The 19,493-nt window shown below is 41.1% G+C and overlaps 1 protein-coding gene across 5 annotated transcripts in view; it reads left to right on the top strand.

Moving 5' to 3' along the window:
* Nucleotides 1-2,173: 2,173 nt before the first annotated feature.
* Nucleotides 2,174-19,493, top strand: part of LOC131459479 (cyclin-dependent kinase-like 5) — a 40,769-nt gene continuing 23,449 nt past the window's right edge. For all 5 annotated transcript variants that reach the window (XM_058629356.1, XM_058629359.1, XM_058629361.1 and 2 more), the window contains exons 1-3: nt 2,174-2,366; nt 5,539-5,832; nt 11,262-11,296. In XM_058629356.1, coding sequence (XP_058485339.1) covers nt 5,796-5,832; nt 11,262-11,296 — 72 coding nt within the window. In that variant the 5' untranslated portion in view covers nt 2,174-2,366; nt 5,539-5,795. The remainder of the gene's footprint in view (nt 2,367-5,538; nt 5,833-11,261; nt 11,297-19,493) is intronic.

Raw genomic sequence — 19,493 nt, forward strand, 5'->3', positions numbered from 1 at the left:
CTAATAATAATAATAACAATAATAGTAATGGTGTAATGTGATGTAATGTACTTTAATTCTATAGCAACAACAACCCACAGGTGACCATAAAGTGCTTTACAAAATAAAAGCACTACAGACACACAGCATTATTAAAAACACATAGTATAAAAACTAATTTATGAAACCATGAAAAAACACAAAAGAATAAAAAGTGAAATAAAAGAATTAGAAAAGCTTGACCTGTATCTTGACCTGGACACGTCAAGCAGAAGCTGGGTGGATGAACAGTTAAAATTTCTGGGGAAAGGCCGTTAAGGGCTTTAAAAACAGACATTAAAACTTTAAAATTCAATTCTTAAACGCACTGGTAGCCACTGGAGTGAGAAAAAATGGTGCACTGTTAAAGCATAACAATTTATAAAGTAGCCCACGAATAAATATTACCATCAGAAAAGCAGCTCATGTGTTATTTCATCAACATAGTCCAGTACACTATGTTAACAACACGGAGGAAAAAGGTCACTCTCCATATGGAAACTGGTGTTTGCTTGTATATATTTACTTAAATGTCATGTCAGCAGTGATTTTAATACATGACCTTTAGTACTTTACTGTGTGATGTTGCTCCCCTTTACTTAAAGACAGTCCTTGCATTTTGATTGACATATATGGTATCTGAAGGATGAAGGTTTTATTTATTTATTTATTTATTTTTTATTATAGCAGCGTTTACTGTATACGACAAAGCTGCTGCAGTGATGTTGCGTTGAAAGAATGGAGGTCAAACACAGCAGACGTGGCCTCTGGGAGAAAGGTGGCTGTGGCTGATGCATTAAAGGTTCAAAGAGATGTTTCTAATTCCTTCTTCACTGAGAAGCAAACCCACTTCCAGCGTTTGAGTGGAAAATCACTCTGATTTTAGATCATGAATAGATGCCGATCGATGCGGGTTTTCCTTTGGCAGATGATGATCTTTATAGAAGTAAGTGCAAAATTGCTCAACAAAAAATCATTAATTCATCCATGATGAACCGCTTTATCCTCCACATGAGGATCCCAGCTGACATAGCTGCAAAAGGTGCTTACATCACCAACAACAATTCACTAAGTAAATAAAACTCCATGCACAAAGGCCCTTGTTCGTGTCTTCCTGCTGCAAGGCAACAACACTAGCCACTACTCCGCCGTGTATAACCCCAGTACAAGATATTAATCCTATAAATACTGTATCCATTTTCTGCCAATAACGTCTCCTAAATGTCACATGCTGGATCTTTAAACACACAAAACTGAAACTTTACTTTTGTCAAATGAAGTTTAAGCGCAAACCTCGTTTTAGTTTTATTATTTTGTAAACTTATTTTATTTTTATTTATTTTGTAAATAAAAGCAACAATTCACCAATTGGGTTATAATTCACCTGAATAGTCACATATTAAGCCTATTAAGCTGCTTGGAGGCCCCTAATTAATAGGGGCCCCCGGATAGTGTGTGGATGGGAATCTGTATCGATCCGATACTGGTTTAAAATCACTGGATCACAAATGTGTTGTTAACAGCTTCATATGTTCATAAATGGTCTAAAATGACTTTATCAGACTAATATCAGTATCGGTAGATATTGTTGTTATTGTGATTTTTTGATACTGGTATCGTTATCAGACACACAAAAAAGTTGTATCGGGACATCCCTAGAAATTGTTAAAATCAATAATTGTTAAATCAATAATTGTTAAATCAATAATTGTCAAGCACCGGTTTCAAATTCAGCTTAGGGCCCCATAAAGGCTAGGACCGGCCCTGAATCAGGCGACCTCTAGCCAAGAATAGGTGGTATTTATAGGAAGGAAGGTTTTTTTGTTTTTTTTATCAAGGATCATAACAGTATAAAATCTCTACGATGGAGAAAAAGGGCGTCCGTGTTTTTAGATTTGACTGAGCAGGACTTTCATAGATTCCACTGAGCAAAGTTTGAGTGGATCTCTCACCTCACAGCAGTCCACACAAATCCATAAAAACCACCGCTGGATCGCGCCGCCGACGTCCGCGCTCCCATTGGCTGCGCGCACCGTCGCTCAGTCGGAGAGCGATGACGGTTTTTGCTGCTATAAGCAGCTGATGCTGCTGAGGCTGCGATGAGCCCGGAGCCCGTGTGTGAAGGAGCGTTAACGGTACATGGATCAGTCCCTCATCGGCGCCGTGCCTGCGGATTCACGCTCATCCTCATCCTCGGACTAAGTGAGTAGGACATTTGCTCGTGTCACGACGCGCACAGGCCTCCGCCGACACTGTCACACCACATGATGCTGCCTCGTCCTCCCATATCATCGTTTTCCACGCATGATGTTTCACAGGCTGAGCTTCCTTCACCATCACATCTGCAGGTAAAATAAATAAATAAATAAATGAATAAAGGTGCGTTGGTTTCACGGTGGTCAAGCTGCGACTGGTGTCTGTTTCATCTGTTTTATCCATTTTCTGGTGTGTGTGCGTGTTTTTTGTTTTTTTTTTAGCGTGGAATTCTGGGTCTGAATGTGTGTGTTTGTGGGTTAAACGCTGTTCGTGGACGTTGTTGTGCAACACTGTCATGGACATGGTCGTGAACTATGTTGTAATGTGCGTGCAGTGGTTGCTGTGTAGGCTGAGGAAACGCGTGGAAAGCGATGATGGACTGGTGGTGGTGGTGGTGGTGCGGGTGCGCTCCGCAACGCAGCGACGATGGAGAGACGCAGTTTCGGTGCAGAGACAGAGCAGCATTACAACCCCTCTCTCTATCACACACACGCACATACACACACACGCACACACACTAAAACACACTCACACCGCTTGTACACGCGAACGAATGCCCTTGCGCACGCGGATGCACGCACCTGCCTGTAAAATTCAGCCTCCAACACACACATTTCCTGATATAGCTGTGATATGCAGACACCAACAGGGGGATTTCACTCCATTCCAGAGCTTCAAACTGTGCTTGTTTCCATTTACTAGCAGCCTGCAAGGACTGTACCAATAAACTGGCTCTGTGCTGTCCTCATTTTATTATACTAATGCATCCTATAGGTTTCTCCATCCTGGGTGTAACCTTTCCCCCCACTGTGGCAGTTGCATGATGGTCCTATCCATGACTAGCCATGGATAGCCTCAACTTCCACCTTACCTCTTCCCCTGGAAAGACTTGGCTGTGTGGAGTGTACACTGCATAGGAAAACGCCCACACAGACACATGAGCCAAATCAACATTAAAGTGTTGTGTGCGCTGCTGAAAAAAACAAAAAAAAAAATCAAGCGTTATAGCAACAAAGTTGGACTGGTAACTGCGAAGAAGCTTTGACTGTTCCTCTCCAGCAGTGTCCACATCACAGAGGCGGCATTTCATAACCGTGGCTTGTTGTGGATGTGTGACGGGAGGAGATCTGAGCCTTTGGATTCAATTACTCTGAGACGTTTGAGCTCCTAAAGCAAAAATACTGAATCGCTGAGTTTGTCGTCTGCAATGTCCAACTTTGAAATGCAAACAAGTGCATGTTACATACAAACTGTAGTAAAAAAATGATTCATCAGCTCCACACGACTGTCTTGTGTGTTTTTCAGTAGAGCAGTGTTTCGATCTCGTGTCACCCGGTGACACTACCGCGCTGCGCACAGGAGGTGCTTTGTTTTATGTCAAGACAGACAAACACTGAGCCACTAAAAGCGAGACAGCTGCACACAGCGCTCTAGACTCAGAAGTGAAATCTACTGCTTGACAAACAGTTGGAATAAACACCTCTCGTCCCCACCCACCCCTGCGCTGCTGGCGCATGCACACAAACGCTCCCTCAGTCAGGTCTGATAGTTTTGCGTGACAGAGCCTGTTTTTTCGAAGGGCACACAGCGTACAAATCATCATTTCTGTTCACAATAACATCAATGACAGTATGTTAAATTGCTGTTGTGGCATTTTGCCACGAACCACAGAAGTCGCCTCGCTGCAGGAAAGTCACGGGGTCTCCGAAAAATATCAGTAGGATGTAAAAAGCATGCACTTTGTGCCAACCCATCTAGGAGATGTTGAGACATTTTACTTGATTTAATAAAAATTTGAGCAGCTGTTTCAGGTCATCAAAGTTTGGCCGACTTAATCCCATTTCATGAATATGTAATACATTTTACTGCAGTCCATCCAAGATCTGTTTCATGTCACTATAAATATGTCACCGCCAATGTCAGCGGTTGAAACTATGGGGACGACGTCCCAAAATCCAATAGTTGCTTAGACATGTAAGTGAGGACTAAGATGTGCCATTCACCCATTCACTCACACCTATGTGCAGCACATTTCCTATCACTCGTCATACACACACAGCTGTCAGGAGCAACATGGGGTATTAAGTTATATAGTCCATCTAACTGGCTTTAAACTTCAAAGTTACCTGACCCATGACCTGAGCATACCAGAAATGATGGAAACATGACTGCACAGCTCTCTCCTCCTCTCCCCCAGTTTTACCTCCTTCCTTGTTGTTTATGAATACGGTTTATGTTCCTCTTTATCTGCTGCGTAAGCTCATGCTGCAACACATGAAACCTGGTGGCACAAGATGACGGCCTCCTCAAAGCAAGGCCAATTCCCAAAATACCTATAATAGTGTTTTTCCACTATACAGTTCCAGCACGACTCGGTTTTGGTATCGTTTTCCATTACTATAGTAACCTCCTCAACGTGGGTGGAGTCACATAGCACGGCTGCATGAAACTGCTGTGACATCTTTTTATACACGTCGCACACAAACTAATGACTTGTAAAAGCAGTTGTTTTTGGTGTAACTGAATCATTAGAATCAAATGGTTAAAAAGATTTGTTCACAGAATCGTTTCCTCGCTATGTGTAAGAGATTAAAGCATGTTTTCAGGATTTGATTCCTGTGTTGGACGTGGCGCTCATGACTCTTCCAGTGACGACACTCTCTGACCAATCAGGGGCCGGCAGTCTGTCGACGTCACATTTTAGTATCGGCTCAGCTCACTTGGAATCTCGCCAGAGCAGGTACCAAAAAAGTGCCAGGTACTATCACCGATGGAAAAGCAACAAAAAAAAAACAAGTAGTCGAGTCGAGTCGTGCTGGAACTACAGTATGGAGGTGGAAAAGCGCCGTAAAAGGCTTATTCTAAGGCTACAAATACCAAACTGTTTTTATTTTAAAGTGACTACACATTTATACAAACACTTATTGGTAGTGAATTCAATTTCTGCCGTTCTAAAAGTTACACACTGCCCCTTTAATACTGCTGCCTGCCAGTGATGGTCAGTCCTGGTTGAATGAGCAGCTCATTGGAATAGAAGGGATAAGATGAGTGTTAGGAAATAATGCATAAGTCATCCATGATTTAAATGTGTCCTGAAGGAAATGCCTTTCTCTAGATGTACATGTCCTAGATAGCTATAGCGTCTGTGCCAGGAATACCACCGGCGTGCTGCCGCCTGTGCAAAGAATGATGGGAAGTTGGACCTCTGTGTGAACCTTTGACGGCTCATTTGAACACTTGTGCTTCTTTGTTCTGATCTTGCAGGTACGATCGTGTTGAGGTTTGGATAGAGGTGCCAGTGACACAGCATCAAGCCATGGAATAAAGGGAGTTGGACAAAGATTTACAGCAAGGGACAGAGTAGAAGAAGAAGATGAAGTGAAGATGGAGTGTATGTGGGCCACATTTCTCCTGGACTCTACAGTTTATTCCGTCAGCTGCTGGTCAAACCCGGAGCCTCCACACTAAAATCCGAGCAGCTCATTTCACCTGCTGGAGGAGATTCCACCCTTGGTGATGTGATGAATAAGTTTGAAGTCCTTGGCATTGTGGGAGAAGGTGGGTGTTTTTTTGTTTTTTTAGTGCATGTTTGTAGAACATGAGGACAACATGTACAGTTGCTCACCTACTGATCCTGTGATCAGAGCCACTGAGGTCATATCAACTGCATTGTAATGTGAACGTGGGCGTTTCAGTAGCCCGCAGTCCAAAGACACGCACACTGTAGATTAGGTTCACCGGGAATCTTGATTGTCCAAAGGTATGAGTGTGAGTGTTGGTCTCTGCATGTCGTTATGATGATAGGCTGGTGGGAATTGTCAGGGTGTATCCTGCAATTTCTCCCCAATGACAGCTTGGATTGGCTCCAACTTTACCCAGAAATGGCAGATTACAAATGAATGAGTGACAGAAAGTAATCCGTGGGTTCAATGGGTCACGCCTACAAAAATGTAATCCAAATTTCTTTTACTTTTTGAGTTATCCTGCTTGCAGAGAGACTAATGCTGTGTTGCCGCCATCATGGTATGCTTCGGTTTAGTACAGTATGTTACGGTTCTGGGTCGAGCTTGTGTTTACTTGAGGTAAAGATACTGTTAATGGTAAAAATGGAATGGATGGAGGCCAGTTATTTTTCAGTTATTTCCCAATGGAAATGCAAAAAAATAAAATAAATAATGCATACCGTACCAAACTATTTCCCAACAGACATGTGTGTCTATAAACCTTGGCAGAGGTAATGAATAAAAGAATGAATGATCCATTTTCAGCCGCTTTGTCCTCCATGTGAGGGTCACAGGAGCAGCTGGAGCCAATCCCAGCTGACCTGGACAGGTCGTTATTCCATCGCAGGGCAAACGTACATCGACAGACAACCACTCACTCTCACATTCACACAAATTAGAGTGTTTAATTAACCTAATCTCATCCAGGTCTTTGGACTGTGGCCAGAGTACGCATGGAGAGAATGTGCAAACTCCACACAGAGATGCCTTCAGTAGTGCGGGCACAATGCATGACCCCAAAGATTGACCGAAAAATGCTTGAGTTTGTCATCTTCAATGCTGTGTTTATCCGCTCCAACAGAAAAGCCACTTTTTCCTCACCAATTCTTTTCAATTTGATATTTTTTTGTCAACCATGCTTTAGTGACTGTCAGTGAAATCCCTGAGTTGGTGTTTCATGTTAAGAAACCTTTTGTGCAGCTCAAAGGGCTCGTTCCTCCCTCATCCTGACAGACTATAATCTGCAGGATGTGTCACACTGTAACTGAACCACATGCAGGAAACCAGCGCAGCACAACAGGCCGAAATTAATCGGTGAACTGAGACAGAATTTGGGACACCAGAGAGATGAGTTTGAGGAGAATTAGTGCAGTGGAAATGCACAGCATCGCAAGCTGCCCAAGCACTGACGACACCAGGGTTTAACACAAGAGAGCACTTCTTAGTTCACATTCTGGGTCAAAGGACGGGACACTGTTTGGATGTAATCCTTCATTAAGGGCGCTTTCACAACCAGAGCGATTTGGTCCGCTTTAATCTGACCAGAGTTCCTTTCCTTTGATAGTCCCCTTGGTTTGGGTGGGTGTGAAAGCTCAACCGAACTCTGGTGCCGACCAAACAAGCTAAATCTGGTCCGCCTGAAAACGTGGGTCTTGGTCTTGGAAAGGCCAACGGTCTATCCAGCAAACCAAAGAGAGGGAGTGATTGAAATGAGTGGTGAGTGGTCTGAAATCCTTTAAATCCTCGCTCGGTGTCTGTGTAACCACAGCAGCACGTCGTAGTCTCTGGCTCTCCGCCGTCTTTTCCGGCACTGCTGCATTCGTCTCATGTACAGAGCAACATGCTGGATTACTCGCTGCCTCACTGCTGCTCACACTGGGCAGCTTCTTGTGTTCGTTGTGTTCGCTTACAAAAGTGCAGCGTGAAAGCGAAGCCAAGCTAAATGAAGGTGTGAACATTTTTTGGGATTCCCTGCCCGATCGATCCGAGTCCCCCAGACTATCCTGGTGTGAAAGCGCCCCAAAATAACCAAATATTTCTCCTCACAATGAACCAAATAAGAATGTGTACCAGTTGCAGGTGAATGAATTGACCAGCTGATTGTTATTAGACCAGAATAGTCAGTTTATAGATTCGTCTGGATGATTTATCTAAAGCTGGACCATGATAAAAATGTATTTTGACTGTAGATTTAAGAGCTGCAGCTAATGATTATTTTCATAATCAATGAATCGTTTGGTCCATAAAATATCAGAAAACCATATAAAATGTTGATTGGTGTTTGTCAAACCTGGAAATGATGATGTTCTCAAATGTCCACAAACCAAAATGATGAATTTTTAATGATTTCTTTGTTATCCAGAGCAAAGAAATGAAGAAAATACTCTACTCTACTCTCTAATACAAGCTTTGAACCAATTAATCGATTATCAAAATAGTTGTCGATTAATTTAGTAATCGATTAATAATCGATTAATTGTTTCAGCTCTAGTAGATTTATGTCATGTTCTTATTCCTGTCACAGTAAAACATGCACAGAAATTTGATTCTTGATGAAGGGTCAAAAAGTTAGACGACTGAAATCAATTATTTTGAATATTTAGATGTAAATGACTCTCAGATATTCCACATAAATGTCCGTCACAGATTAAACGCTGTGGCCTTTAAGTCGTTCAGACAGCAGCGTGGTCATTAGTGGCTGAGAGCAGTGAGCCGGACTGACAACTGTACAACTGTGGCTTCACTCTCTCACTAATGAGAGAAGAACCAGAGATTACTGGACGCTGTCGTCTAATGTACATCAGTAAATGTGATTGAATCAAAACACATATACAGTACATACACAAAGGTTTACAAGGTTTTTACAAGGTTTAATTTGTTTTTAAACATTTTGTTTGAATATTTTAGCCTTTAAGAGTTTAATGAGACCTGGCTGCCAACTGAACAAATGATTGACTTTAATTAACAAGCCCTAACAAACACTTCATCACAGTGGTTCTCAAACTTTTTTTATGCCAAGCACCACCTGAGAAAATATTGAGCTCTCGAAGTAACACCATTATCACAGTAAACGTTAAAATACAGTGGCGTAAATTTAGGCCGAGCAACGTCAGCTCCAGACTTTTCACAGGAGGCAGATTTATTCCCAATAAGGTCATTTACTCTCTCTCATCATCCTCCTCTTCCTCACATATACCTCACACACTGGTATAGTGACATTAGATTAAGGTGGAGCGAGAGATAAGACTCTAATTATTAGAATTTTTTGGGATTCTTTTTTCTGGTAAAAATTACAAAAATACTACTAGAGGAGGCTCGCGTACCACCGGTGGTGCATGTACCACAGTTTGAGAACCGTGGCTTTATTTCCAAAGTCTTTCAAAAGTGACTCAGGAAAAAAAAAATCATGTGCTTTCAGCTCATGATTAGTTGATGTCTCCTCGTCCTTATCGCTTATAAACTCAAAATTGTACTTGTAACCTATGACAGATGCAGTTTCTCTCATCGTCCGTCCAGGCCGCGAACCGTCATAGCTCCCCATAAATAACACTGCAAACAGGTTTTTCCCGAAATATTTTTCACCCAAGCTGTGATTTGTAAAAACATGTGGTCATTTGTTCTTATTCAAACAGTGTTTGTGTGAAATTATTATTCCGCACAGATGTGTGATGGGCTCCCAAATCACCAATTCACACAGGAACCCCTGAATGTGACATTATAAATAATTGGTTTCATCATCCATCTTTCTGAAAAACAATATGTTCCCGATGTGCTGATTTTTTTTTCCATACATAGAGAAAAAAAAAAGAAGATTGTTTTTGCCTTTAAATAGCACAGCTACCACTGGTTGAGATTATACATCTGTATTGTCATCTTTCGTCAAATGAGTTCACACAGTGTTGATTGAGTCGCCAAGCTTCACACGACTCTCAGTATCACGGATATCGAGTTACCTTGGCAACATTCCCACACTGCACACAGGAAGTGATTTGTTTGTTGTTTATGTCAAGACAGACCGAGGCAACCGGCAACATTGTGCTGGTAAAGCGGCTGCAAACACGTTTGGAGTATGACAGAAAAAAAGTCATAAGATAATGAATTGGTCATCCAGCAGTCTGACAATATAAGCGATTCTTGACCCCACCCGCCGCTGTGATGCTGATGTATACGCACAAACGCTCCCTCTGTCAGTTCTGATAGTATTGCATGTAAGAGCCCCTTCTGGCCTCGTCAGTGGAAAAGAACAACGTCTCATTGGCACAAATGTAACCAGTGTCAGTTTTCATGGCCTGAGGTTAAAGGTCAAGGCCAAGGTGTCCTCAAAAAAGATTCCTTTTTGGCTTCTTGAACATTGTATTCCTTATTTACTTATGTTATTTCATGTCATATGAGTAAACCCTGGTACATGACTGGACGACGCAATGTGTGAAATTGCAATTTAGCGTATTCAGGAAGAAAATTAGATTCTGTCCTTTTCAGCCTGTTTTGCTTTCTCCTTCTCTCAGTGCTCACACACACACACACACACAGAGGTGCAGCTCTCACACGTTAGGAAATATGAAGGATTACATGGTGCATATGTCAAGTAATCACAGGGTACCTCACGATAGGATAGACGATACATGGTCCATGATACCAATAATATCACAATTCCTTTTTAGGGGATTTTTAAGGGAATTTTTGCAATTGCAAAATGCTATTAATGCAGAGGGAAAACACATTTTAGCCCCTTAGCAAAAGGCTCATTGAAAAAAGGTGCAGATTGAAAAATATCTACACCTGCATAAGTCTATGTTATGTTAAGAATATGTTTCCTGCTTTATCTTACCGTTAGACAGCTTTTTCCCCACTGGAAACTGCAGTTTGTTTACAGCTCACTCTCCCTCACCAAAGTCCATAGAGAAAAATCAGTGTTTTTAGCTCATGGGAACGCAAGAGTTTGTGGTCTTTGAATGCCTCTTTTGAGAATTTGTGTCACTTTTGTGGTAAAACTGAACTAAGAGTTTAAAAAAAGAAGGAGGTCATATAAGATAACATATTTGAGTTATTAAAGCTGCAGCAGTGGATTTCCTCCTGTGTGCCGTGATATAAAATTGCTGATTTCCTCCATGGACTTTGGTGCTGGGGTGCTAGTTTACATTCTGTTTACAGATTAGGGGATAGAGGCAAACCTATTCTTCAGATATGAGCAGGCAAATATTTAATTAGAGGAGCTTCTTGTGAAGTGGCTGAAATCTGTTTTTCCCTCTGTCTCTGTCAGCTGCTGTGTTATCTGTGAGAGCAAGAGACCAGCTCTCAGATGGGTTTGTGGGAATGACAGTGCCATGCGGTGAAAGTGTGTGGATAATAAATCATTTTCCTCCTCATTTCAAAACTATGAACTATCCCTTTAACTGTTTCAGTGGTGGCTGAATATCGCACTAAGTTTGGTTCAAGTCTTGGGACGGGAAAGATGTTTAACACCTTTTTTTTTTCTGTGTGCAGGAGCATATGGAGTGGTGCTTAAGTGCAGACACAAGGTAAGACAGAAAATAACTTTCTCTTGTGATGTGCAGTGTGTGTTCTGGAGCGCTTGGATTGAGAGGTTATGGAGATTATGAAACAATTTTGGATATGTAGACGGTGAAGCACAGCGAAGAAAACAAGGCTTTGGCTTTTTGAGCTTCTGCTAGTTTTTTGGTTTTTTTATCTCCGAAAAACACAATGACTATAAAGAAGTTTGTTACAAAGAAATCACACAACCTGTTTCCTCCCTTAGTGTAAACCTGTGTGTCCATGTGATATGAGCAGCGTTATTAGGAGTTTGTGGCCCACAAAGGAGGATTTAACCCTCTTAAGACCATCGTGACAATCAAGCCGTCTGGATTTATTTTGATTTTATGGCTGTAGAATTGTCAAAAAATGGGATACAGGGTGTATCCTGAAATTGACAGATCGCCAGTCCATAGTTTTTTTAATTTTCTAGATATCGCAAACAGTCTAGGAACTGCGGTAATGGAAAGTACGCGTACCAAATCCTGTCGCCGATGACAGGATGGTAACAGATGTGTAATCCATATACCTAACCCTAATTATCCTTAATCTCTGATGACACATCATGGTCATTTTATGACTTAATACAATACATTTGTTACATAATATACCTTTCAACCTGTCCTTCTTCCCTACTTTAGTTTGTGTTAACATTAGTACGCCTAAAACTGTGAATATTTCAACTAGTGAGAAGACAAAGAGTTACGAGGTCAGTTTACCAATATAAAATATAAATAAATCAGTTTTCCAAAGTTACCCCAGATACGCAGAGTATAAATAATCAATTTTTTTACAGAAATATTGCAGTTATTTTAGCGCCATGCCAGAAATGTGCCAAAGACACTTACTGTGTATCTGTTTTTCCAACACAAGACAGAAGAAGAAAGCTCAATTTAGGCCACAGCTGAGAGTTCTCTCCATTTTTTTATTCAACACGTCTCAAAAAGCCGAGTTAAAAATTGTCATTGCAGGTAATTTTAGTTGCCCTTTACTGGGGAGAGAGTGCGAGGAGCTGTGGAAGCTACAAAAAAAACCAATTTCCACATTTAATCCTGTTGAAAAATGAGATATAAATGAATCATTTATCTGATATCAGTCTAACAGATGATAATCTCACTCCGTCAAGCATGTCTGATCGTCATGTACCAAGGCTTTAAAAATGGATATCACTGGCATACGTTCAGAATTGCTAATGTTGCTTGCGTCTGAAATAATACAACATATATTTTTTTTTACCGTGCAGTAATTGGTGTGCTAAATGAAATCTTTGAGGTGTTTAGACAACAACGTTTCATGGAAATGATTCTTGTGCACTTCTTTTGTTTTTCTTTCCACCATTTAGAGGAGATCGCTGCATCACCTCTCCTCTAATATGCATCATTTTCAGGTTGTAGAGTCTGTTTGTTTGTTTGAAATACCAGATTTCACGGTCTCCAGAGTCAAAATGTTGTGATGTCAGAGGGTTTTGTTGACATTCTAATCAATTTGTCTCATTTTTGGCACTATTCATGATACAGTTCTAGCACTACTGAGCTCTAAAATCAGAAATACTGTTGTACTTTAAATATCAGGGAGCAGAAATGAGAAAATTAAGCAAATAACAAACAAATAATTAAATAACAATAATTCACCTTATCTCTTACTCACATGCAAATTTCGACAATGTAAACCCTTTAAAATGTATATTTTTTACTCCAGATTATACATTTTACTGACTAAGCAAAACATTTTTTTTTTTTTTTTAAATCAATGAAAGTCTGTGATTCTTTTTCATGTGGGACCAGTGTGGAACAGGTCGGACGGCCTTAGCGCCCCCTATTGAAGAGCCACCACGTGTTGCTACACCAAGGTGTTCCTCCCTTAAACAAAAAGGGATCTAAATCTTAATTGATTTGCGGTCATGTATTATTCTTTTCCCCACTCGAGATTATGTGAAGCTGAAATATTCAAAGAATCGCGAACAAATCAACGGATGAAAGAGAAATCACACAAAACAGGTCATGTTTATTCATGACTCCGAATGATTGGCGTTTGTTCTGTTGTGCATTTTCCTCGCGTGTCCCATCTGTGCACGTTTCTCTCATTTAAGGCCGTGAACAGTCCTTTCCGAGCTCCGCTTCATGAAAATTTTAAAAGAGCCATAAATTACAGACGGCTAGTGAAAATTCCAAGTATGCAAGCACTAAATGACATGGTAAGCAGAAAGGAAGTTGCAGGCTGACATTTCAGCAGCCCGCGAGGCTGATGAAAGCTGAATGAAAGCAGCAGCAGCAGCAGCAGCAGCAGCAGCAGCAGCGCTGCGCGGCGTTAAACACAAAACGCAGCCGTCAGTGACTGTGGAAACTGTTTGACACCTTACCTTTGTTTCATCTCCCAGAGAACGCGCGTGTCGCGTGAGTGTTTGTGCTCAGAGTAAGGTCATTGTTAACAACAGTTCAGCGCTGTGATTTGTGAGTATTCGCCGTGAGAATAACATGTGGAGTCAGAATCCTCTGATGTTTGCAGAGTCCACCGTTTCTGCCTGAACAGAAGAGCAATTTGTCTGAACACAGAGACACGGTGCTCCCGCCGGCACTGAACTCAGCCTTAGGTCAGAACAATTTTGGGGGGGGGGAAAATGTGTAATTGTGAATTTTCTGTGAGACGTTTCAATGTGATTTGACTTACAATCACATTTTTTTAAATATTCTTTCTACCATCGATTTAAAACGTGACGGAGCATGACATAGCATGAACTAATCAATATCCTAATATCATTTTTGAAACAATTGAGATTAGACACCTATACAATATAGATAAGACAACTGTCACACACTGTAAAAGAAATAAAACTCATTATCTAATTCAGTTGAGAAAATTATGGAAGTAACACCATTATCACTAATGTTGAAATACAGGGGTGTAAATAGGGTTCACACACTGGTACATTACATTACATTACATTACATTTAGCAGACGCTTTTATCCCAAGCAACTTACAAGGGAATTGAATACAACCTGCCAGGGGTGGAGTTGAACTTGCAACCATGAAGTCTTTTGCACACAGGGTACCCGTCTTAACCACTGAGCCACTCCACTTAATCTAAGTCAAATTAGATTAAGATGGAGAGGGAGATTTTTGTTTGTTTCTTATTTGTTACCACCGGAGGAAGCTCGCGTACCACTGGCCGTACATGCACCACAGTTTGAGAACCATGGATCTAGTTAGTACACCGTAAAAGAATTAAAGAAAGCACAATATTAAGAACGATAACAAAGAAACTTTAAAAACCTTTTATTTTTTATTTCAGGAAACTTCTGAAGATATGAATTACTATTACAAAACACATGAATAATAAAGTTATTAAGCCTCTGTTGGTTAGTTTCTTCCGTGTGTCCTGTAGACTAAGCCTCATAGTGATGACGCTGTGGTGATGCTTTTTGTAAATGATTTACGTGCAATAACTAAAGAAGTTTTTCTTTTTAAGTGAGAGAGGCGGAGAGCGAAGCGCAACAGACCACAGAGCGAGCATGAGAGGGAGATTGTTGCTATTGATCGGGCCTTTAATTGCGTCTCCAGGAGATACTGTTTGGACGTCACACTGTACATCTGCTGCATGAAAATGAAAACGAAAGACGCAGCAAGGGTAGCCAACAAGTGAAGGGCTGCTTAATGTTAAAGCAGAGGAAAAAGAAAAAAGAAGCAGTGCTGCTCTTAAAGCTCCAGTGTGTGACTTCTGTTGCTGCTGGTGTCGCTGAACGCACCAGACTTAAACCTCCATGAGAGAAAGTCCATATTACAACAATCAGTGAGCCAATTTCACTAAACAGGCCCCCGAAAAATAGGATTTAGTCACGGTCCCGGTGGCAGCGATGCAGAGAGAAATACTCCTCCATGTCAGTGGGTGGCAGTAGGGAGCCTAGTCGTCTATAATTTATTAAGCTGGTCAGGGTTCTGGTCAGAATTCTAACCCAGATGAGACGAGGTCTTTCTTTTGGACATGTCCAGCAGGTTGAAACATACAGCGATCCATCTCACCGTCCATCTCACCGTCCATCTTGCCGCTCACTGTTTGTTTTCCTGTGACGTAAAGGTCAACAGGATGAGAGATACAGCACCACCCTACACGGCCAATACATCTATTATCTCCTCATCACGTACACTCTGGACTCCGCAAGTTTAAACTGTGCATGCAAACGAGTGTGTTGCACTGATTTAATGACACACACGCACTCGGTCGGTTGTTTTGATTTGAACACAGCGTCCGTTTGTCATCATCTTCGAGTCTCGTTGCTCGTCGTCCTCAAAGCAGCAACTGTTTTCAATGGAGAAATGCACGGCCACTTATCTGCAGCGTGTTCTCAAGCTCATAGCATTAATAAACCTCATGTCCCCTCCGAGTTACTTGGAAGTGACGCGTGACATGATTCACACTTTACATAACATTGTCTGGGCTTCGTTTTTAACATGTTGTGTCAGACACTTAGTCCGTGGCAATAAAAGCTTTTTAGCTTTGCTGCAAGAGAGCAGTTATTTTTACTTTCCTCAGCTGGAAGCAGGGCAGAGGAGACAAGTGTGGCAAAGGGAGTGTGTGTGTGTGTGTGTGTGTGTGTGTGTGTGATGGGGAGGAAGAGATACAAAGGGAGGTATTGAATTCGGAGCCTGTGTTGATGGTAAATGGGTCACCCTGTTAGGAGTCTTGCAGACCTGTAGTTCAGGTAATAAGAGGAAGATGAGGCTGGAGCGCCAGGATGAAACCTGCTCATAAATGTGAATGAATTTTTCCCATATACATTATATATATATATATACACACCTCGGTACACGTATGCAGTGCAGTATGTGTGCAATGGAACAATTTTAATTAGCAAAGCAAGCGTGTGCCAGCGTTTGTGCAATGTTCTGCCACTTTAAGTGTTGTATTAGCGTATGTGGGTGTGCGCACGGAGGCTTATGTGTTAACTCGAATTTGTGTTTTGGGAGTCACAATAGCACAACCTACACGTTAGCCAGTGTTTCCTATACAGTATTGTTATGTGGTATTGTCGTCCTGACGTGACTCGTTAATTAATTACTGCTGTTACGCATTGGCGAGGAAAAGTGAGTGGAAGTGACCTGATTTAAGTTTAGACCACGCGCAAAACAATTAGGGAACACTTTGTTTTGATAGCAATGGTAAATGGTTTGTATTTACTGTATATAGCACTTTTCTTCTCTTGATGACCACTCAAACTGCTTTACACTACAGTTTTTTGCCATTCACACATTTCCTATCATTCCTCTTTCACAGCAACATGGGTTAAGTGTCTTGCTCAAGGACACATCGGCAGGGAACCCGACTGAACCCCACAACCTTTGAGTTGAAAGACGACTCGCTCTTTTAACTGTCAATAGACTATAAGTTATTTGAAGTGTTTCTAAAGTGTTGACTTATGCATTGGACCGCTCACTAGATGTGTCCCGAATAAGGTTTGAATTGAATTGAATTACAGATTAATTAAAGATACAGGCCAGGTCTGCTATTTAATTTATTATTTTATTACTTATGTGTTTAGGGCAAATGCAATTTAACGCATATTTCCATTTTTTGTTGCTGTTTTTTTCTGTCCTGTATGTTTAAAGTACATTTCATATTTGATTTGATTTGGATATGAATGCTAATTTTGCCGCATCATTTAACCTCTTCTCTGTAGATTGTGTCCGTCAGCATCTTATTAGTTGACTATTTATACTTATGATTTATACTTCTGTCTCTTGAAAGTGAACGGGATCACGTGGACATGTGATCACAAGTATGATAAGTTAATGGTTGATTATCTGTTGACAACATCAAACCATATTAACCACATTGACAGTCGACTCACGATTATTAGGGAAATTACACTTTGTGGGAAAAAAAGATATAAATAAGAGCTGATTATGTGTTGACGTGATACCTGTCGATTACTAATCAACAATGGACGATCAAAATAAAAACATTTATAATGTTCTGCTTATTTAACCATGAGTATTCACACTGCTTGTGGAAAATAAGTAATGCATTGCACATAGTTCAGGTGGAACTACTCCATTATCAAAATATTTCTCAAATAAACTAAGACCAACAAAGAAGACAAAAGAAAAACCGAATTAAAAACATTTATTTGGAGTGAAGTTTTGTTTTTCTTTAGTTAATGGATGTTTTTTTACTTGTGTATTTTGTTGCCGTCACTCCCTCAGATTTTATATTTGCTTGGGTTTCATTTTGAGTCAAGGACTCGGAAGTGACGCTGAGCTGACTGAAGTTTCTTAATTTCTCGACTCAAACTTGAGCGCATGACTTTGACTTTGACTTGATCATTAACATTCAGACTCGGAAGTTGGAGGCGAGGACTCTGTAATATAGCGATTATATAAGCAGAGACAGGCAAAAAAATGTGCTTCACTGCTCTCTGCACAGCAATTGATAATACCCATGTTTCCCATTTCCAAAGTCGGGGCTGATGTTCCCGTGGAGAAAAGCGAAAAGTCCGAGCTTCATTCTTTTGTGTAATGTGACAATCAGGACCTGCTCATTTGAACATAAGCAAGTCTGATGCTATTTTGGGACTTGCTGACTTGGCAGTAACTCAAAAGGTAAATCAGTAGAGGTCAGAGATACCACACATGAGCACAGGCAGCAACTTTGCTGCGGTTACTGTCAAGGAGCCGAAATAGGCTGCGCACACACATACATTCTGTGTATTAGGGGCAGGAATCAAAGGGTATTTTACGATACAATATACGATACACGGTCCTCGATACTAATGACATCACAATACAACGATTCTGTGATAATCAATATATTGCAAACAGTTATAAAGCGATACATCACGATATCTGTCTAACTGAAGAAAACAAAAACGTCTGTGAATAAATAAAAGTTTCATTTATTAATGAAATTAAAATTGACAATATAGCGTATCGATTATCATATTACACAAGTTGGGATGACAATATGTCACCAAGTCGGCATTTTGACCCACCGTTAATATTCATAGTAATGTACATGATATTAAACATCCCCAGTTTGTTATTAGCTACCATATTTTTCCTTCATTATAAACTAAACTGTCAGCATTATGTGGGTTTCATTGATGCTCATGTGAACAATCTGTAAACGCACAAAAAGTTGGGTAAAAAAACAAAAAACAGCGTGTTCAGTCTAACAATGGCCTCCTGTGAGAGAGAGAAGTGAGAGCGCTGCCTGCGACGAGCCGCTCCTCGTCATGTGGCCTCACTTGACACTGAGGCTGCCTCTGTTCTGTCAGAGGAGAGAAGCACAATGGACGAGCAAACGTGGAGTAGCAGAGGCACAAGGAGAGGCATTGCAGTGGGGCTGGCGATAGCCCGGGGCCCCAAGCTGACAGGTGTGCCCCTGATAACTGAGTAACTAGAGCCAGATTTGATAATGGGAAGACTCTCAGGGGCCAATGTTCCCTCAGACCTTTTTTTGGATACAAATCCTTCAATGTCGGCTCTTCCTGTCTTTGTGAAGCAGAATTCACCAAGCGTTGGTTTGTTCCCCCACTGATAGGAAACATGAGCTGGGTTTAGACCGTTGTGAGACAGGTTATAGTTTTACCCTAACTACTAAAGACAACTAAAAAAAAGTACCTGGTACCTTAACTTAACCGTGCCGGGCGAACAAGTGGTAACACGCCAATAGTAAAGAGCCACTGGTGCTAATTAACTTAATAAATAACATAATAAATCCAGGCGTCTCTGCTGTGCTGAGCGGCACTTTTATTGCCAACATGGGAGATCACACACTGTCCATTCCTCTGTTCTGCGGCTTACTGTGGCACAGTTACACACTACACACCCCAACACGCCACTAACATCATGTCCCAGGATGCCTTGTCCAGCCAGCTAACAAGCATGAGCTGTAACGTAACAGATTTGGGAGAATCTCTGTGGTTGGTGGGGGTCACACACTCTGTGTTGTGTTGAGGAAAAGAAGTGTAATTATTTTGGAGGCAGTCTCCATTTTACTCTGAGAGGAAGTGAATAAAAAAAACTAAACTCCCTCTTTCCTGGCGTATATTACAGGTGAAAGAGCGCATAATGACAAGAACACGTAACACGTGACTTTATTTTCTCTGGAAAAATCCTCACATTTTACACCCAAACCACAGTTTCCTCTCATTTATCAAAGTCTTTAGCCCCACAAACTTTAACTCTGT

This window comes from Solea solea, chromosome 5, assembly GCF_958295425.1.
Source record: "Solea solea chromosome 5, fSolSol10.1, whole genome shotgun sequence".
Lineage (NCBI taxonomy): Eukaryota > Metazoa > Chordata > Actinopteri > Pleuronectiformes > Soleidae > Solea > Solea solea.